Source organism: Salmo salar, chromosome 13 (genome assembly GCF_965601325.2).
Source record: "Salmo salar chromosome 13, fSalSal1, whole genome shotgun sequence".
Classification (NCBI taxonomy): Eukaryota; Metazoa; Chordata; class Actinopteri; order Salmoniformes; family Salmonidae; genus Salmo; species Salmo salar.
This window is the reverse complement of record NC_138303.1, coordinates 31,903,622-31,920,732: the sequence shown is the minus strand read 5'-3', so window position 1 is coordinate 31,920,732 and position 17,111 is coordinate 31,903,622. Positions and strand designations below refer to the sequence as shown.

The 17,111-nt window shown below is 44.8% G+C and overlaps 1 protein-coding gene across 3 annotated transcripts in view; it reads right to left on the bottom strand.

Moving 5' to 3' along the window:
* Positions 1-2,495: 2,495 nt before the first annotated feature.
* Positions 2,496-17,111, bottom strand: part of spen (spen family transcriptional repressor) — a 51,078-nt gene continuing 36,462 nt past the window's right edge. For all 3 annotated transcript variants that reach the window (XM_014135353.3, XM_014135352.3, XM_014135354.3), the window contains exons 9-15: positions 14,049-14,162; positions 13,819-13,919; positions 5,879-13,712; positions 5,373-5,708; positions 5,019-5,213; positions 4,662-4,820; positions 2,496-4,486 (exon numbers count right to left, since the gene is read on the bottom strand). In XM_014135353.3, the coding sequence (XP_013990828.2) occupies positions 4,355-4,486; positions 4,662-4,820; positions 5,019-5,213; positions 5,373-5,708; positions 5,879-13,712; positions 13,819-13,919; positions 14,049-14,162 (8,871 nt within the window). In that variant the 3' untranslated portion in view covers positions 2,496-4,354. The remainder of the gene's footprint in view (positions 4,487-4,661; positions 4,821-5,018; positions 5,214-5,372; positions 5,709-5,878; positions 13,713-13,818; positions 13,920-14,048; positions 14,163-17,111) is intronic.

Sequence of the window (17,111 nt, the reverse complement as noted above, 5' to 3'; positions counted from 1 at the left end):
CAGCGTAAAAGGGGGGAGGGGGGGACAATGCAAATAGTCTGGGTAGCCATTTGATTAGATGTTCAGGAATCTTATGGCTTGGGGGTAGAAGCTGTTTAGAAGCCTCTTGGACCTAGACTTGGTGCTCCGGTACCGCTTGCCGTGCAGTAGCAGAGAGAACAGTCTATGACTGGGGTGGCTGAAGTCTTGACAATTTTTAGGGTCTCCCTCTGACACCGCCTGGTATAGAGGTCCTGGATGGCAGAAAGCTTGGCCCCACTGATGTACTGGGCCGTACGCTCTGTAGTGCCTTGCGATCGGAGGCCGAGCAGTTGCCATAACAGGCAGTGTTGCAACCCGTCAGGATGTTCTCGATGGTGCAGCTGGAGAACCTTTTGAGGATCCACCCAGGTGGATGCTCCACATTGACATAGATGAAGTGAGTATACCCCTACATTATGTAACTTTAGGGTATCTCTAAGAGTCAGAAGAAAGAATTTTAAAAATGCATTACATAACTGTAATGCTTCCCATCTAGTTCTGTTTGTCATGTGTTGAAATGTGTCTGTGGATAATACATTCAGAGCAACATCTGCATGGAACATCAGAGCAAAAAGCCTAAAACCCAAAACAAGAAAACAAGCACTTATCAATGTCAGAAAAAGCCAAAACCAGTATTTTCAAAGTCTTTGCATTTTCTTTTACTAGCTCAATTTGGCCTTTGGAATGTAATGTTGCGGGCTAAGACTTCAAAAGACAGACTAAAATGACAGAAAGATGGAGGTGGTTGAGCAAGCATGAAGGACGCATAACTTTTTTCCTTCGTACTCTTCCTGCTGCTGCTTCCCCATCTCCTTTGTCATAGGCTAGGTCTGTAATTTCAGAGGGCAGGGTAGGAGGGGGGACAAAGTGAGGAGAGGAGCAGCATCTTGAGTTTCCCCTTTGCTCTCTGTGTTCTCTCTTCACACTGTGTTCCACCATCTCTGCTTCATCTCATGCTGGGCCTCAATTAACATTCCTTGTCTTAGCCTGTCGAGGCACTATAAATCGCTTGCGCTTCACCTCTTTTCCATGGTCACACTCCCTTCTTCCTCCTGTAATGAAAAGAGAGAGAGGAGAGGCGTGATGTGTCTTTGATGAGTTCCAGCATGATCCTCTTTCCCTCCCTCAGATATCCAGTGGCCTCGTAGTTTGAGAACCTTTATTTTCACAACCTCAGCCGTTCCACATCTCTTTGTAGCTCCGTTTTCTCTCTGATATAAAATACTGTTATGAAAAATTATATATTATTGCATTAAGCATGTGGGATAAGTGTTTAAATAAGCGAAAACCACAGTTGACATTTCAGGAAGAAGCCACCATTTTGGAACTCTATAACATCCTTTGATGGCTGAAATTGAGGGTTATAAAACCATAATGTACAGTTGGGGTACTTTGGGTCTCTTTGCTGCAGGCAGTCCCCCCCTTTGAGGACATTCATTTTACCCTTTTCAGTACCTTCAAATGTGATGAGAGTCCACACGGGCCTGTCCGCCGAACATTCCCACAGGGAATTCCTCACCAATAACTCCCAATCGGCATCCCTCTGAGGAGTCTTCAGTGTGCTTTTGAATGTAACAGGAGCAGCAGGACACCCTAATGTTCAGGCATTAGTCTTAACATTTTTAAACTATAGAGCCCTATAGCCTCGGGGAGGATAAGTACAAAAGTGCAACTTTAATTGCCCTTCCCTTGTGCCGATCCCAGTTTTAAACATACTTCTCCATAGTCACTTATCTTCAGACTGCTTCACATAAATGCAAAATATGGGTACATATCAGATAAATGTCTGACTTTCTTTGGAAGACTAACAATGCAAGGCCATTGTTGGAGAAATCAACTTCTCATCGCTCTCTCCTATGCATTTACACACAGCTGTACTGTGGATTTTTCACTGCAGTTGCCATGTTTATGAATTAGTGATAGTTTTCCAAAATTCATTTATGAGAGCCATTTGTCTACATAAACTAGGATTGTCAACTAATAGTGCAGTTAGAGTTTTCTAACTCAAAACATAAAATGAGCATGGTGGGCTTTAGGCTACAGGCACTACAGAAGTACAAACAGAAATTCCAACAACTAAATAATCTGCGTAATGACATTAAATTCATTTGGGAAACTGATTGGATTTGCAAAAGCCATCAACGTAAGGGAGTTGTCTTTTCACCCAATGTTTAATTTAAATCCAATGACAGGGCGATTACATGTTTAATTCACATTAGTTGATAACTCAGCCAAATGGAGATCAAAACTAAACATTGAACTGATGTCTGTGCCCTGTGGGTATTATCCTATGCTGACATCTTGTGACTTCAAGGTGAACTGCAACATATTTCACAACAAGTAGTAACCTGAAAACAATGTTCTGCATAATCAGAGTAACTATATAATACTGTTGGTAATATATCATACAGTAATGTATCTGCAGTGGAACAAGGCATACTAAGACAACGGGCAAAAGCAAGCAAACACAAATCAAGAGTGACAGACCATTTAATGATCTGGAGATGTTAAACAACCATTTATTTTACAGTTTAAAAATGTCCTCATGGAGGAACAGCAAAATACACTGAAAATTATGAAATAAGATTGATCAAAAGACAGTTTAAGATAAATAATTTTGTTTTTGGGGTATTTTCTTGTCATTTGTATACAAAAATTATAAGTGCCTTCAACATCACCATGAAAGTATTCAGCCTGCAGTCATAGAAATATTTACACCACAAAAATCAGGGTTTACTTTCTGCATCGGTTCACAAGTAGCTTCGTCTTTCGGACTGCTTTGTTTTGTCACACAAAACAAAACAAAACATGAGGACCCTGAACGGAGACAGTAATAAGGGAAAGTACACAAGAGCAGATATTGAGAACATGAGTATTTACAGAATTGGCTCAGGGAGACACTAGTTCAGGGAAAGGAAAGAGAGACTGTTTACACATCCATTTCCAGCATTGTTTAAAGTTTTAGTCACATTCGTTGCCTTACGGATTGGATTTACCCTTATTCAAGTTAAGCATGCTACAGCTGTCATTGAGTAATTTCCTTTTTGACTTTGGGAGCACATATTGGTATCCAGGAGTATTTTCAGAGGAACAGTAAAGGGCAGTGGAGGACACAAGGAGGGAGACAGAAGGACTATGTTCACCAACATCAAATTGAACAGTTTATGGCCATTCATGGAAATGAGGACAGGATTTCACAATGGAGTAGTAGTATGTATGCTGTAACAGGTTGGGCTGATGAAGAAAATATATAAATAAACAAAGTACAAACAGAGGCTGGTACAGTAGATCTGAGTGACAAATACAAAGTCAAGTATGAAAATAGGTTCTGGGGGTTCTTTGAAAAAGAGATTTTGGCACAGAATCAATTCTAATAACAAAAGTTTGTAAATGTCACTCCTAGGAGTTTTGTAGGGGTCCTTGCCAGTTGCCACCCCTCACCACCCCCAAAAGGTTGATAGTGATGAGTTGTCATATAATCCACTTGGCCTCCTTACATATTTTTAATCTTTAAATATTTATAATATTTACAGCTTTGCAATTGTCTATGACACCTTGACTTGTAAATAAGACAAACAAAAATAAACAAATTATATATATGGTCGCCTGTTGAGGCATTAAGTGCAAACTGTACAACTCAAATAGTACCCTCTGAGGATAGAGTTGACTCTGGAAATGAAGGAGAAGGAAATCAAGTTAGCCGATGGTAGAAGAGTAAAAGCAGTACAGAAGATTGATGAAGCAGACATTATTCCTTTTTCTATTTTTCTCTTGCACAAGTAAAGCTGGTCACTGGCGCATGTCTATTATAATAGGTAGCATTTTATTCTCTAATCTGTACAAAGATCATGTTTTTTTTCTCAACATAGTGCAATGACTGATTGGATCTGTTTTCTAAGAAAATTCCCAAAAAATGTAAATAAAATCACAATCATTATTTCAATGAGAGTAAAAACATCCCTTAGCAGTCTTTCTCTTTTCGTTCCTCCGTCTCCTCGAATGCTTTCAAAATCAAGACGCAATCCGGTTTACCTCCAACGATTGCAAAAGTGAAATGTATGATCATAGAATTGATCATGAAAACCCCCAATCCACCCTTCCGTATGCTCTCCGTAAAGGCAGGGAGTTGTGGAATCAGAGGTGGAAGGATGACTTAAGGACTTGGTGAAGAGAAGTAAGAGTGAGCGCATGTTTTAAAAACAACAAAAAGAGGTCAAACCCATCCAAACTGAGGCATTTCCAGTTTTCTAACCTGGATGAAAGTCCAAAAAGGCTGGTGTTGGCTTGATTCTTTTGGGTTCTAGAGAATGGAGGTTTTTTTTAATTGGAGGTATTACACGGAGGCAATGACAATCATGATGTGAGGGGAGATGCTGGAGATGCTGTTGAGAAGGTCGGGGGCGAGCCGCGACAGGTGGCTCTCAGAGAAATCACACGGCGGAAAAATCTGCACCACGTATGCCGGCTGGGGAAGGAAGAGACAAGACACGTGTCAGTTGTGTTTCCAACCTCATTGTTTGAAATCAGTTCAGTACCATACTCCTATCTCCACCTAATATTTACTTGAATACAGAAGGGCCATTACAGGTCCATTTGAAATGGATGCTGATATGGCTTAACAGTCAGAATGCACCACAAACCTGATTGGAGCCGGGGTTGGGGACATTGATGATCCCAGCTGCCTGTTTTTGTTGTAGGTAGGTGATGAAGCCTCCTTTCAGGAGAAGGGTCTGACTGAGAACATCCTCCTGATCCCGTCCACATGGCAGAGCTAGCAGGAGGCAGTAGTCACTCTCCACCTATAAACAACAATCATCAAATCGGTTGTGCTTTCACCTGAAATGTTACTGAAATATTAAGCATGTTTACATTCACAGTTGTAATGAAAACTAGTTGCCTGCAAAGAAAACATTACCAAAGAGTGTCCTAGTTTGAAAACATTCTACAAGAACCGTGCTAAAATGCATAATTCCAATGACGGATAACTAGCAACTCACCATCATCCTGCGAGCCACGCCCTCAAGCTGGGACGCTTCCAACCTCATCCTCTGTGCGATGCGGAGCGGGGCCCCTCCCTCCAGTGGCGGCAGTGAACGGTGGGCCAGAACGTTGTTGCCAGAGACAAAGTGGAGCTGCACGGCAGCCGAGTCATTCTTCAGTGCCAGCAGGCCTTGCCATACTATGGGGTATTTCTGCACAAACAAAAGTGGAGCAAAGACAGATCAGAGAAATATATGACATTTTAAGTATAAGCAATATTATCTAAACTGATTTCTAATTCTAATCTATCCTTACTAATGATGACTGAAAGTCTTCAGTATTGTTTTAATTCCCATGATCAGCCTCCTTACCATTAAAAGCTGCACCATATCGACGGACCGGTATCCTGAGTGCCCCAGTTTACCCTCAGGGTGCCACTGTGAGGAACTTGAGAGGGGTGCTACTGGAGGGCTCGGCATGAAGACTGGTGGGCCCTTCTGCAGAGCTAGCTCTTGCTTGTGGGAGAGAGCCATGGGAGAAGTATAAGAGGGTGAAATGGTGTCCCTCTGCATCCGGGGCATGTGGGATAAGTCCATGGAGGCTGTGTGACGGAGGTGGGAGTTGTCCGATTTGGTTTCACTTCCTCCACCAAGTGAACCAGCAGAGAGTGACTGAGATAGCTTGCCCCTGTGGCTGAGATCACCATCCTGAGGATACGATTAAGACTTCAGTGCTATCTACATAGAAGTAATGTACTGTAGGAGAGAAACACTAAAATAATAGTCAAAGTCAAGCCTAACTGAAAACGCTGGCAAAAACACTAAACATCTGATAAACTAATGAACTAAATGTAAACATGAATGCATAGTTCTCTGACCTGGGAAGGTGTGATGCCACGGGGAGCCAGGTTCAATCCCATCGAAGAGTGACTGGAAAACTGGGAGTGGAAGCCCTGCATATCCCGGTACACTGGGAAGGAGCCAGTGCCACCTGGATGAATCAGCTGAACACCTTGAGGATGATGATGAGGAGACACCATAACAGGGACAGATGGATGGACCCCCATGATCCTGCTGCTCTCAGTATGAGGTGGGTGAGACATCTTTGCCTCCAATGTTTTAGGAATCTCCTTCCGCATCTGCGTCATGCCTTTTGGACTCTTGGAGGCAGCAGAGAGGTTGGTGATTGAGGTTGCTCCTGCCTCAGGAGTTTGTGACCGACGTCCCTCTGCAATGGTGTGCTCTCCTAGGTGATGGTGCATCAGGATGCGCATGTCGCGCATGTCTCTGATGTCTCGGGAGGCCATGCTGTACTGGTCCAGACGTAGGCCTGCGTGATGCAGCCCTCTGTGCTGCTCTGCCTGCATCATCCTCACATCTGACTGGAGCTGGGGTGCAGAGGGTCTGCACAGCCCCTGGTGGTAATGCTTCATGTTCTCTTCGGCACAGCTGTCTGAGGCTCCCCGAGTGGGGCCCGCATGTGACTGCAGCACCATTTCTCTGATGGTGTTGGCACGCTGAGGAGGTCCAGTGCGGGGAGATGGCAGGGAATTCGCCCGTCTTCCATGATTCATTCCAGAGAGCTGTGGGGTATTCATCCTGACATCGCTGTGCGAGAGGTGACCTATAGACACTGACTGGGTGATGCTGTGTGACACCGGGGTCATTATAACAGACTGCTCTGGGTGGGGGTGGTGCATACTGGCAACATATGGAGACATCTCAGGCATGCCAGGATGCAAAACTATAGAGCTGGCATGGGGGGACATTGAGTTTCTGGGAGAGCAAACTTTCGCAAAGGGTAAAGGTGAGTGGCCTGTTGCTCGAGGGGAATGAGGCTCTTGCTTGAGGTGTGGGACTGACCGATCAGATGGGGTACTAGGACTAGGACTCATGCGGTTTCCAGTCAAAGACAGGTAATGTGGATTCATGATTGGGCTGAGGTTGGATGTCTGGTGTGCCTTTGCCATATCCACCATCGGTTTGGATTCTGCTCCAGGCTCTTTCTTTACGTGCTGCTGCATCACAGCCCGATTGTACATCAATATTTGAGGACTAGTGACCGGTTGTTGAAACATCTTCACTGCGCTACCCTGTGGTCCAGTGTGATATGACAACTCTGATTTTTCAGAACCAGGACTCTCCTGCTTAATGGTGGAGATGACAGGCTGAGAATTGTATGTATGGCCAGTTAAGAGTACCCCCGGGTGTCCGTACCCTGTGGGTGTCAGGGGTCCCTTGGGGGTGCAAAGCTGGGATGGGGCAAATGGTTCTTGCTTAATCTGAGATTTAGACACAGACTGCTGGAACTCTATGTCGACTGCACTGGCCGATGGGATCTGGCTAATTTTGGCGCTGATCCGTTGAGGTCCCTCTGTTTTTTGCCCTGAGTAACTTAGTACTACCACACCCTCTGATGTATTTACCCTGAGGCCACGACTGGAGCCTGTGTTGTAGGGTGTGCTCTCAACTGCAGACCGTCCTCTGCAGTTTACATCCTCTGCCACATCCACTCCATGGTAACAGTTGTTCTCGTTCATACTTGATCTGGATTTCTGTTTGGTTATAGATAGGCCAGCATTACGGTTACTTAGGGAGATTCGAGGAGCTTCCTCAGTGTCAAAGGGCATTGGAATCCGGCTGATGACAGAGGTAGTAGGGGAAGAAATGACTGAATTCACCAACTTCACTCCAAAGTTCTGCTGGGTCTCGGTGAGCGGAGATGGTTTTTGAAGAGTGAAAGGCAAGGGACTGTCTTCAGGATGCGTGTGCCTAGCAGCCATTGTGTCAGATGAGTTTTCATTCTCTGACATGCGAGGGTCTGCCAGCGATGTGGTTAGGACTGTAGTAGGAATGGCATTGCTGTTTGATGCTGACACATATTTGGGATCCATGAGGATCTTTCTGAGAGTGCTGGAGCTAGAGTCAATATCCGATGCCTTAGTATCAGGAGGCATAAGTGGATTTGCCGACTGGCTTCCAAGTGCAGTTACTGCTGGGGTAGAGGGAGTCACTACAGAAACTAGAGTTGCAGGAGTAGCATGGATTATACTTTCTTCAGATCTGTGAAGCCAGTCTGGTGAAACAGGCATCTTGCCTTGGCAGGGTGGAGGGACATTCATTTGGGTTGGAGAAGGTGTGAGAGCAGGGGATGGAGAGAGAGCAGGGGCTACCGCTGATATTTGAAACTTTTTGAAATGAGGAAGTCTCTTGGTGCCAGAGTGAAAGGCTGATTCTTCAGGTACGGGTTGTTCCACAGCAGGTTGTTCTGCCTCCTTGGGAGTGTTCACAGTCATGGTGCATGTGATATCACATTTGCAGGTAGCAGCTGCGGTGACAACAGTGGCTGTTGCTGTAGCAGTAGCTGCCTTAGAGTTGATGACTTCAATTTCTTCAGGAATGGACTCTGGTAGCTTGAAGGGGGAGGTCTCAGCTTCTGATACCTCTTCAGCAGTCTCTCCCTTCCGGTTCACAGCCTTTCGTCCTCTGGACCTCTTTAGAGTCTTAGGTCTGACTGCTTTCCCTTTTTTTGTGCGTGTTTCTGGTGGAAGGGACTCATCTTCGGCAGAGGCCCCAGAGACTGTTGATTCAGAGGCTTTAGCATCTGTCGTCAGGGGTTTGGCACTGGGAATCAAAACTCCCATCTCTGGGTCTGGGTCAATAATGTTGCTGATAGCCATGTGTGTTTCTGGTTCCAAGACATCATTGGCAGAGGGTAAGACCAGAGGCTCTGGGGTAGGAACAATTGCAGTATAAGTGGAAGGAGCTGTGAAAGCATCTGTATCAGTAGATATGTCTTCAGCAGTAATGGAATCAATAGCAGCAGCTAGTTCAGTTTCACTGGCAGGAATAGTTGACTTCTCCCCCTCTATTTCATTCTCTGGTTCTACAGTGACAGGGGGCAGCAGGGTAGGTGGCTCTGCAGGTGGTTCCTTATAGGGTTGAAGAGGTTGCACAACTGTAAGTTTGGCAATATTCTCCACTGCCCGTTCCAGTTCCATCTGACGTGCCAAAATAGCGGCTGCTGGGTCTACCGTTTGTTCAGGGTCTAATAGAACATCTTCCTTTTCCTCTGGGCTGAACTCTGCGGCATCTTTCAGATAACATTGAGTCCTTGCTTCTTTATCTGGTACTCCTGGTTTGACATTTTTAGCAGTGGCCTCAAAAGATTCAGCCTCATCCTCCTCAGAGCAAAGCAACCCTTTCACATCATCTACGCTTACACGAATCTCAAGGTTTCTCAAGCCATGCGATTTATCCTCTGTCACCAATTTGGCATTTCGTGTAAACCTTGGTGCTTTTACTTTCCCACTCTTTTCAGATTGTTGTCTTTTCTCCACATGGGTAGATTCTATCCTCTCAATGTCCCCTTCAGAATACTTTTTCTCAATTTGATCAGTTAGCACTTTGTCTCCTTCGTCTTTCTGTGGTGGCAAGCATTGCATTGCTTCCTCTAATAATTTCCCTGCTTCTTCTGACTCATCTTTTATTTTGGGCTCAGGCTCTTCAGTAGTTGTACTATCAACTGACTTCTCTCCTGATGATGTTGCACTCTCGGATTGTTTGTCTACTCTACTTGCTTTCCTACCAATTGAAGCCCCAGTAAGTGAAGACACTTGAGCCGTCTGCACTTTCTGCATACGGGGTGAACACCACCCCTCAGACATTCTGGAACCCTGTCCAGTGTTCGCAGGCTCTTTCATGTCAATGTCTTCCTCTGATGATTTCTGCGAGTCCCCTTTCACTGGTGACACATCTTCCCCTCGCCTGCGTGATTTGGGTGGGCGACCTCGCCTTGTGTAGGTAGATGTGTTCAATGCATCTTGCTGCTGCACTAGATCCTTGTCAACACCACACTTACGGGTGGAGCAGGAAGACTCCACCACCTCTTTACATGGTGGCTGGGCATCCCCTTCAGATGGTGTGGCATAAACTGACCGAACATTTCGCCGTCTGCTCCTTCCGTGGATTAGGATTGATTCATTCTCAGAGTCAGGGACATTAACTGGTGACTTGGCTGTGGTTTTAGGTTCTGATGATGCCTTTAATACTTCTCCTCGTGGAGATGAAGACCTTTTCAGCTTCTCTCTGTCAATTCGCTCACTCTTTCGAGTTACTGGTTTCTCAGAGACAACGGTTTTGGGGGGCTCCAGGATTTGTGTTACTGACACATTTGGCTTAGCTCTTTTACTCTTGGGTTGTTTGCGAATTGGCTTTGCTGGTTTGATTCCAGCCTCTGAGACTGGTATGTGAGCCTCTTGGGAATCGTCAGATTTCTGAGGTTTGTCAAAGTCCTTAGAATATGGTTTCTCTGGCTGGGTCTCTATCTTTACCATTTCTATATTCTCGTCAACCTTGGGGGAAGCAGAACAGGTGAATTCAGCAGCATTTGCCTCAAAACTACTTAATGTGGTACCAGGAGTGGGAGGCTTATTATCAAGGAAAGATGTATGATCCACTGTAAGATTGCCTTCAGTTGTAACTCTGGGTTCACATAATACCTCTTTAGGTTCAACTTTAACCTCAGCATCTGAAAGGAAAGGTGATAAGGGTGTGATTAAAATCGAGGAAGGGGGTTGGATCTCTACTAGAAGAGATTGGGGTGGGAACACTTCAAGATTATGTTCTACTTTTTCCTCTTCAATCAGTGAAACAGTCTGTTCAGAGGATGAAGTAGTTAAAACAACTTCTTTCTCCTGCTGTGGAGACATCTCTCTGGGTGAAGAAAGAAACTGTGAAATTGGCAAGATGAGAGAAGGGCTGACTGATTTAACATCGGCCTTCTGCATGAACTCTAAAACCTTGGGAGACTCTTCTTGTTCACTCTCATCAACACTTTCAATTTCTTGTGGAAAGTGGCCCCATGAGGTCTCCTTCTGTTGTTGAAGCTCCAGAAAGCGGCTATGAAAAAGCACTATTGGCTCTTGAAGGTCCCCTCCCCATGGCCCAGGTTGTCCTTTGACAGCATCCTGTTTGGCAGGATGTCTGCCAACTCCCAACTCAGGATCTTTACGCTCAAGATGTTGTAGACGCCGTGAATCTTGCTCAAAGATTGAACTATGAAGAAAACGAGATGCAAACAGCTCCTGCCGTTCCAGATCCTCTGCTTTGGGTTCTTTCTTATTGTCATCCAGTTTACCTTCAGAGTCGGCATGAATCTTCTTCTTTTTCATGTACCAAGACGGGATAGGTCGTGGTACAGACTCTACCTTATCTTTGTCTGAGCTACTGCGAAGACTGGCAAAGCGAGAGTCTCTGTCAAGAAAGGACCAATTATCCTCCCTTGCGGAGGACAATGACTTGGCTCGCTCAAGAAGTGCTTGTGTGTCTGGAGTGATAGTCTTGTCTAATGCAAAAGAATAGAACTTGTTCTTCTCCAGGGAGCATGAGAGCTTGAGGCCTGTCAACCTTTCTTCACGCTCCCCGAGGATAGAGGACAGTGAGGTGTTGGGCTTAGGGGAGTGGTTTTTGTTCTCACCATCATCATCATCTGAATCTGACGGTACTTCTCCAGGCTCTAGTTCACACACAAGACGTTTGCAAATGCTTTCTTGTTTCACAATGCTACTGGGGAAGGTCATGTCCATTCTGAGGCAGTCAGATTTGATTCTGCTCTCCCATCGTTGAAGTAGCTGCTCGTTACACCCAAGCAATGCTGATTTAAGCTTAGGAAATTCTGTGATAGGGGAACGGAAACGATTAGGTGTCATGTCCAAGCTGTATTTCAATGAATCTACATGCGAGTAGACTTTATCCTCTTCTTTTGGAGAGTCTTTAGTCTCTTTATTGGTAACTGATTGTGCTAACCGGGAAGCACACTCTTCTTCATTTGAGGGAAAGGGACCAGAACCAGAAAAAGATATGACACTCAGGTCAAGGTCTTCATTTAATTCACAGGAAGACCTGTAGTTGCGGTCTCTCTTACCACTTAGCAAGTCAAAGTCAAAACTCTCGGATTTCTTACGTTTGCTAGATGGAGAATCATCTGTAACATCTTGAGGTGTTTTTCCTACCTCATGCACCAGACGGCACCTTTCAAAGTCCTCTGTGTCACCGTCTTGTGGGCTTTCTGATTTATGTGATTTGTCAGGCTCTTCTAGCTTCAGCCGAAGCTGTCGGCTCTGTTCCATTTGTTTTCTGCAGTTCTGAGAGTGGTCAAGGTCAGACTCAAGTCGTTCCTCAGTCTCCCCTTTACTTTTGTATAGTCCTACACCCTGCTCGCCATTGTCTTGTTGCGGCAGTTGCGTGAATGCGTCCTGGTCAAGACTCCCATCAGAGATTTTCGTGAGACTTGATCCCCAAAACTGAATTTTCAGACAGGTTGGATCGGTTGCCTCTTCCGTTGGTTCTCCAAGTCGTGACTGAAGTTCCAAACTGAGTCCAAGCCCCATTCCCATGGAGACTATTTCAGACTCTTGTTCATCTTTAGGACTGCAAACAGTAACAAGTCTCTCAGATTTAGCCTTGCAATGCTCCATCTTATGCACCACTTTTCGCAATGGGCTCTTTTCACCCTCATTCTCCTTTGCCATAGCACTGTCAGGTGTCTTCCTAAGTCCCAGTCTACTGCCCTCTTCCTCTTCCGGACTCTCCCTCTTCAGTTGATCGGTCTTCCCCATGGAGTCTTCAAAACGCCTCTTTCGTGCAGCTAGACGGTCAACATCCACAGAGTTACAACCATCATACCTAGGGTCAGCTTTCATACGTTTTTTGGCTTTCATTTTACCATCCTTGTCTACAACTTCAAGGCTTTTGTCTTTTGGCACCTTCCCATGCTTGACTATATCTCCTTTTTGGGGATCTATGCGGAAGGGAGGACTTTTCTGATCGCTTGAAGGTGATGCAAGCCGAATACTGTCATTCCCACCTCTAACTCTTTGTTTTTCTAGGACAGCATGACCAAGCAATTTCCCTTCCTTCTCCTTCACACGTGTTAGCTGCACCACACAAGGTGGAAGGTCTAGCCGTCCTTTGCCTGAGCCTTCTTTTTCCTTAAGAGGAAACTTGCTGACTTTGCGTCGAAGACCTGCATCTGGACTAACTTCTCTTTCCAGTTTAGGCACTGTCTCAGTCGATGGAATGCTGGGAGATTGCAATTTAAGCTTTCTCACCCTCTGTTTCTCACCCTTCTCCTTGCGCCCAGACCACTTTTCCTTATCACCCCCAGTACCATGTTCAGTTTCAAATGGTCTCTCCTTCTCTGGCTTATTGCTCTTATTATACCGATCGGGTCGTGCCTTGTCAAATCTCGGAGGTGAGAGTGAACTGCAGCTGGCACTTCGCTCTGAGGATCTACAGCAAATGCGGCGATCAGAGTCATTTGGTAGACGCTCAGAAAGGGAGTGGGACGCTGTAGGACTGGCAGGGCGATGAGGGTGAGAAGGGCTCTGGCTGTGTTCCATTGTTCTCCGCCCATGGTCACGTTCACGGTCTGTTTCAAAGCGCTCCCGCTCACGCTCCCTCTGCAAATAACTGTATTTGCGGATGTCCTGCTCATAGGGGTCTCTGTAATCTCTGTATTCACGCAGATCATCAAAGTAACGTGGGTCATAGAAATCCCCCTGGTATGAGTCCCATTCTGTGTAGAACTCGCGGCCTCTGTCAGGTAACTTGCGACGGGGATCTTCTGTGAAGGTTCCTCCAGGTGTTCGCACACTATTGTCAAAGAATGGACGTTCAGCTGTAAACTCATATTGCGGCCTGCGCTCATCCCTGATAAACACAAAAAAAGAGGAACCAAAGTCATATTATTCAATGTCATTGGAATTTTTCAAATGGGGATATGTGACAAAATGAATCTAGTAAAAATGATACAAACCTTCGCTCAGATAGAATTTCATAGAAGTCGCGAATGTCCTGCCCAGATGCCTGCATTGAGTGATAGAAAGCCATCTGACTTTCCTGATTGGCAAAGTCCACCTGCAAACAAAAACACATGGAAGTTGATAAATCAGAGACAAATATCATTGTTTGGAATATGGTCTTCAATCACCTGGCCTATTTCCCCAACCAACAGGGATTCTATTTCATAAGACATTTTTTTGCTACCTTAATTTTGTTGCCACCAATCTTCCAACCCTTGGTCTCCTTGACAGCCGCCTGCGCATATTCTATGTTATTATACAGTATAAGGGCCATTCCTTTGGGTCTGTCAAATACAACCTGTGGTGGGAGATGAGAGAAATAAGAAACATATATTTAGTAAAACCAAAATGATCTTCCTTATATACAGTGCATTCGGAAAGTATTAGAGCCCTTGAATATTTCCACATTTTTGTTAAATTACAGCCTTATTCTAAAATTGATTAAATAGTCCCCCCCCAATCACTCTACACACAATACCACATAATTACTAAGGAAAAACAGGCTTTTAGAATTTGTTGGAAAATATATTTAAAAAGAACTTAAATAACACATTTACTGTAAGTATTCAGACCCTTTAGTCAGTACTTTTGTATCACCTTTGGCAGCAATTACAGCCTAGAGTCTTCTTGGGTATGACACTACAAGCTTAGTACACCTGTATTTGGAGAGTTTCTCCCATTCTTCTCTGCAGATCCTCTCAAGCTCTGTCAGGATGGATGGGGAGTGTCACAACACAGCTATTTTCCGGTCGGGTTCAAGTCCAGGCTCTGGCTGGGCCACTCAAGGACATTCAGAGACTTGTCTCGAAGCCATTCCTGTGTTGTCTTGGCTCTGTGCTTAGGGTCATTGTCCTGTTGGAAGGTGAACCTTTGCCTCAGTCTGAGCAGGTTTTCATCAAGGATCTCTGTACTTCGCTCCGTTAATCTTTCCCTTCATCTTGACTAGTCTCCCTGTCCCTGAAAACCATCCCCACAGCATGATGCTGCCACCACGCTTCACCATAGGGATGGTGCCAGGTTTCTTTCAGACGTGATGCTTGGCATGCAGGCCAAAGAGTTCAATCTTGGTTTCATCAGACCAGAGAATCGTGTTTCTCATGGTCTGACAGTCTTTTAGGTTCCTTTTGGCTAACTCCAAGCGGGCTGTCATGTGCCTTTTACTGAGGAGTGGCTACCGTCTGGCCACTATCATAAAAGGCCTGATTGGTGGAGTGCTGCAGAAATGGTTATCCTTCTGGAAGGTTCTCCCATCTCTGCAGGGGAACTCTGGAGCGCGGTCAGAGTGACCATCGGGTTCTTGGTCAGGGAGGTGACCAAGATCCTTCTCCCCCGATTGCTCAGTATGGCTGAGCGGCCAGCTCTAGGAACAGGATTGGTAGTGCCAAACTTCTTCCATTTAAGAATGATGGAGGCCACTGTGTTCTTGGGGGCCTTCAAAGCTGCAGAAATGTTTTGGTACCCTTTCCCAGATATGTGCCTCGATACAATCCTGTCTAGGAGCTCTATGGACAAATTCCTTCGAACTCACGGCTTGGTTTTTGCTCTGACATGCACTGTCAACTGTGGGACCTTCCTGTAGGCAGGCGTGTGCCTTTGCAAATCATGTCCAATCAATTGAATTTACCACAGGTGGACTCCAATCAAGTTGTAGATGCATCTCAAGGATGATCAATGGAAACCGGATGCACCGGGCCTCAATTTTGAGTCTCATAGCAAAGGGAAAGTGGGATACCTAGTCAGTATTACAACTGAATGTATTCAATTGAAATGTGTCTTCTGCATTTAACTCAACCCCTCTGAATACGAGATGTGCGGGGAGCTGCCTTAAATCGACATCTACATCATCGGTGCCAGGGGGACAGTGGGCTGACTGCCTCGCTCAGGGGCAGAACTGGGCATTCAGTTGTAACCTTGACAGCTTGGGGATTTGATTCAGCAACCTTTCGGTTACTGGCCCAGAGTCTGAATACTTACAAAAATTTCTAAAAACCTTTTTCGCTTTGTCATTATAGGGTACTGTGTGTAGGTTGAGATGTAATTTTTTTTAAAATCCATTTTACAATAAGGCTGTAAATGTAACAAAAAAATTAAAGAGGAAGTGGTCTGACAACATTCTGAAGCCAATGTACGAATGCACACACAGTACCAGTGAAAAGTTAGGACACCTACTCATTCAAGGGTTTTTCTTTATTTTTACAATTTTCTACATTTTAGAATAATAGTGTAGACATCAAAACAATGAAATAACACTTATGGAATCATCTAGTAACCAAAAAAGTGTTAAATCAAAATGTATTTTATATTTGAGATTCTTCAAAGTAGCCACCCTTTGCCTTGATGACAGCTTTGCAGACGCTTGGCATTCTCTCAACCAGCTTCATGAGGTAGTCACCTGGAATGCAATTCAATTAACAGGTGTGTCTTGTTAAAAGTTAATTTGTGGAATTTATTTCATTCTTAATGCGTTTGAGCCAATCAGTTGTGTTGTGACAAGGTAGGGGTGGTATACAGAAGATGGTCTTTTTCCAAATAGGGCTAAGTCCATACATGGCAAGAACACCTCAAATAAGTAAAGAGAAACGACAGTCCATCATTACTTTAAGACATGAAGGTCAGTCAATGCGGAAAATTAAAATAACTTCTAAAGTTTCGTCATGTGCAGTCGGAAAAACCATCAAATTCTATGATGAAACTTGCTCTCATGAGGAGCGCCACAGGAAAGGAAGACCCAGAGTTACCTCTGCTGCAGAGGATAAGTTCATTAGAGTTACCAGCCTCAGAAATTGCAGCCCAAATAAATGAGTCACAGTTCAAATTACAGACACATCTCAACATCAACTGTTCAGAGGAGACTGCATGAATTAGGCCTTCGTGGTCGAATTGCTACAAAGAAACTACTACTAAAGGACACCAATAAGAAGAAGAGATCTGCTTGGGCCAAGAAACACAAGCAATTAACATTAGACCGATGGAAATCGGTCTTCTGGTCTGGTGAGTCCAAATTTGAGATTTTTGGTAACAAACTGCCGTGTCTTTGTGAGACGTAGAGTAAGTGAACGGATGATCTCCGCATCGGTGGTTCCCACCGTGAAGCATGGAGGAGGAGGTGTGATGGTGTGGGGTTGTTTTGCTGGTGACACGGTCTGTAATTTATTTCAAATCACTTAACCAGCATGGCTACCACCTTTAGTGGGACTATAATTTATTTTCAACAGGACAATAAATCAACACACCTCCAGGCTGTGTA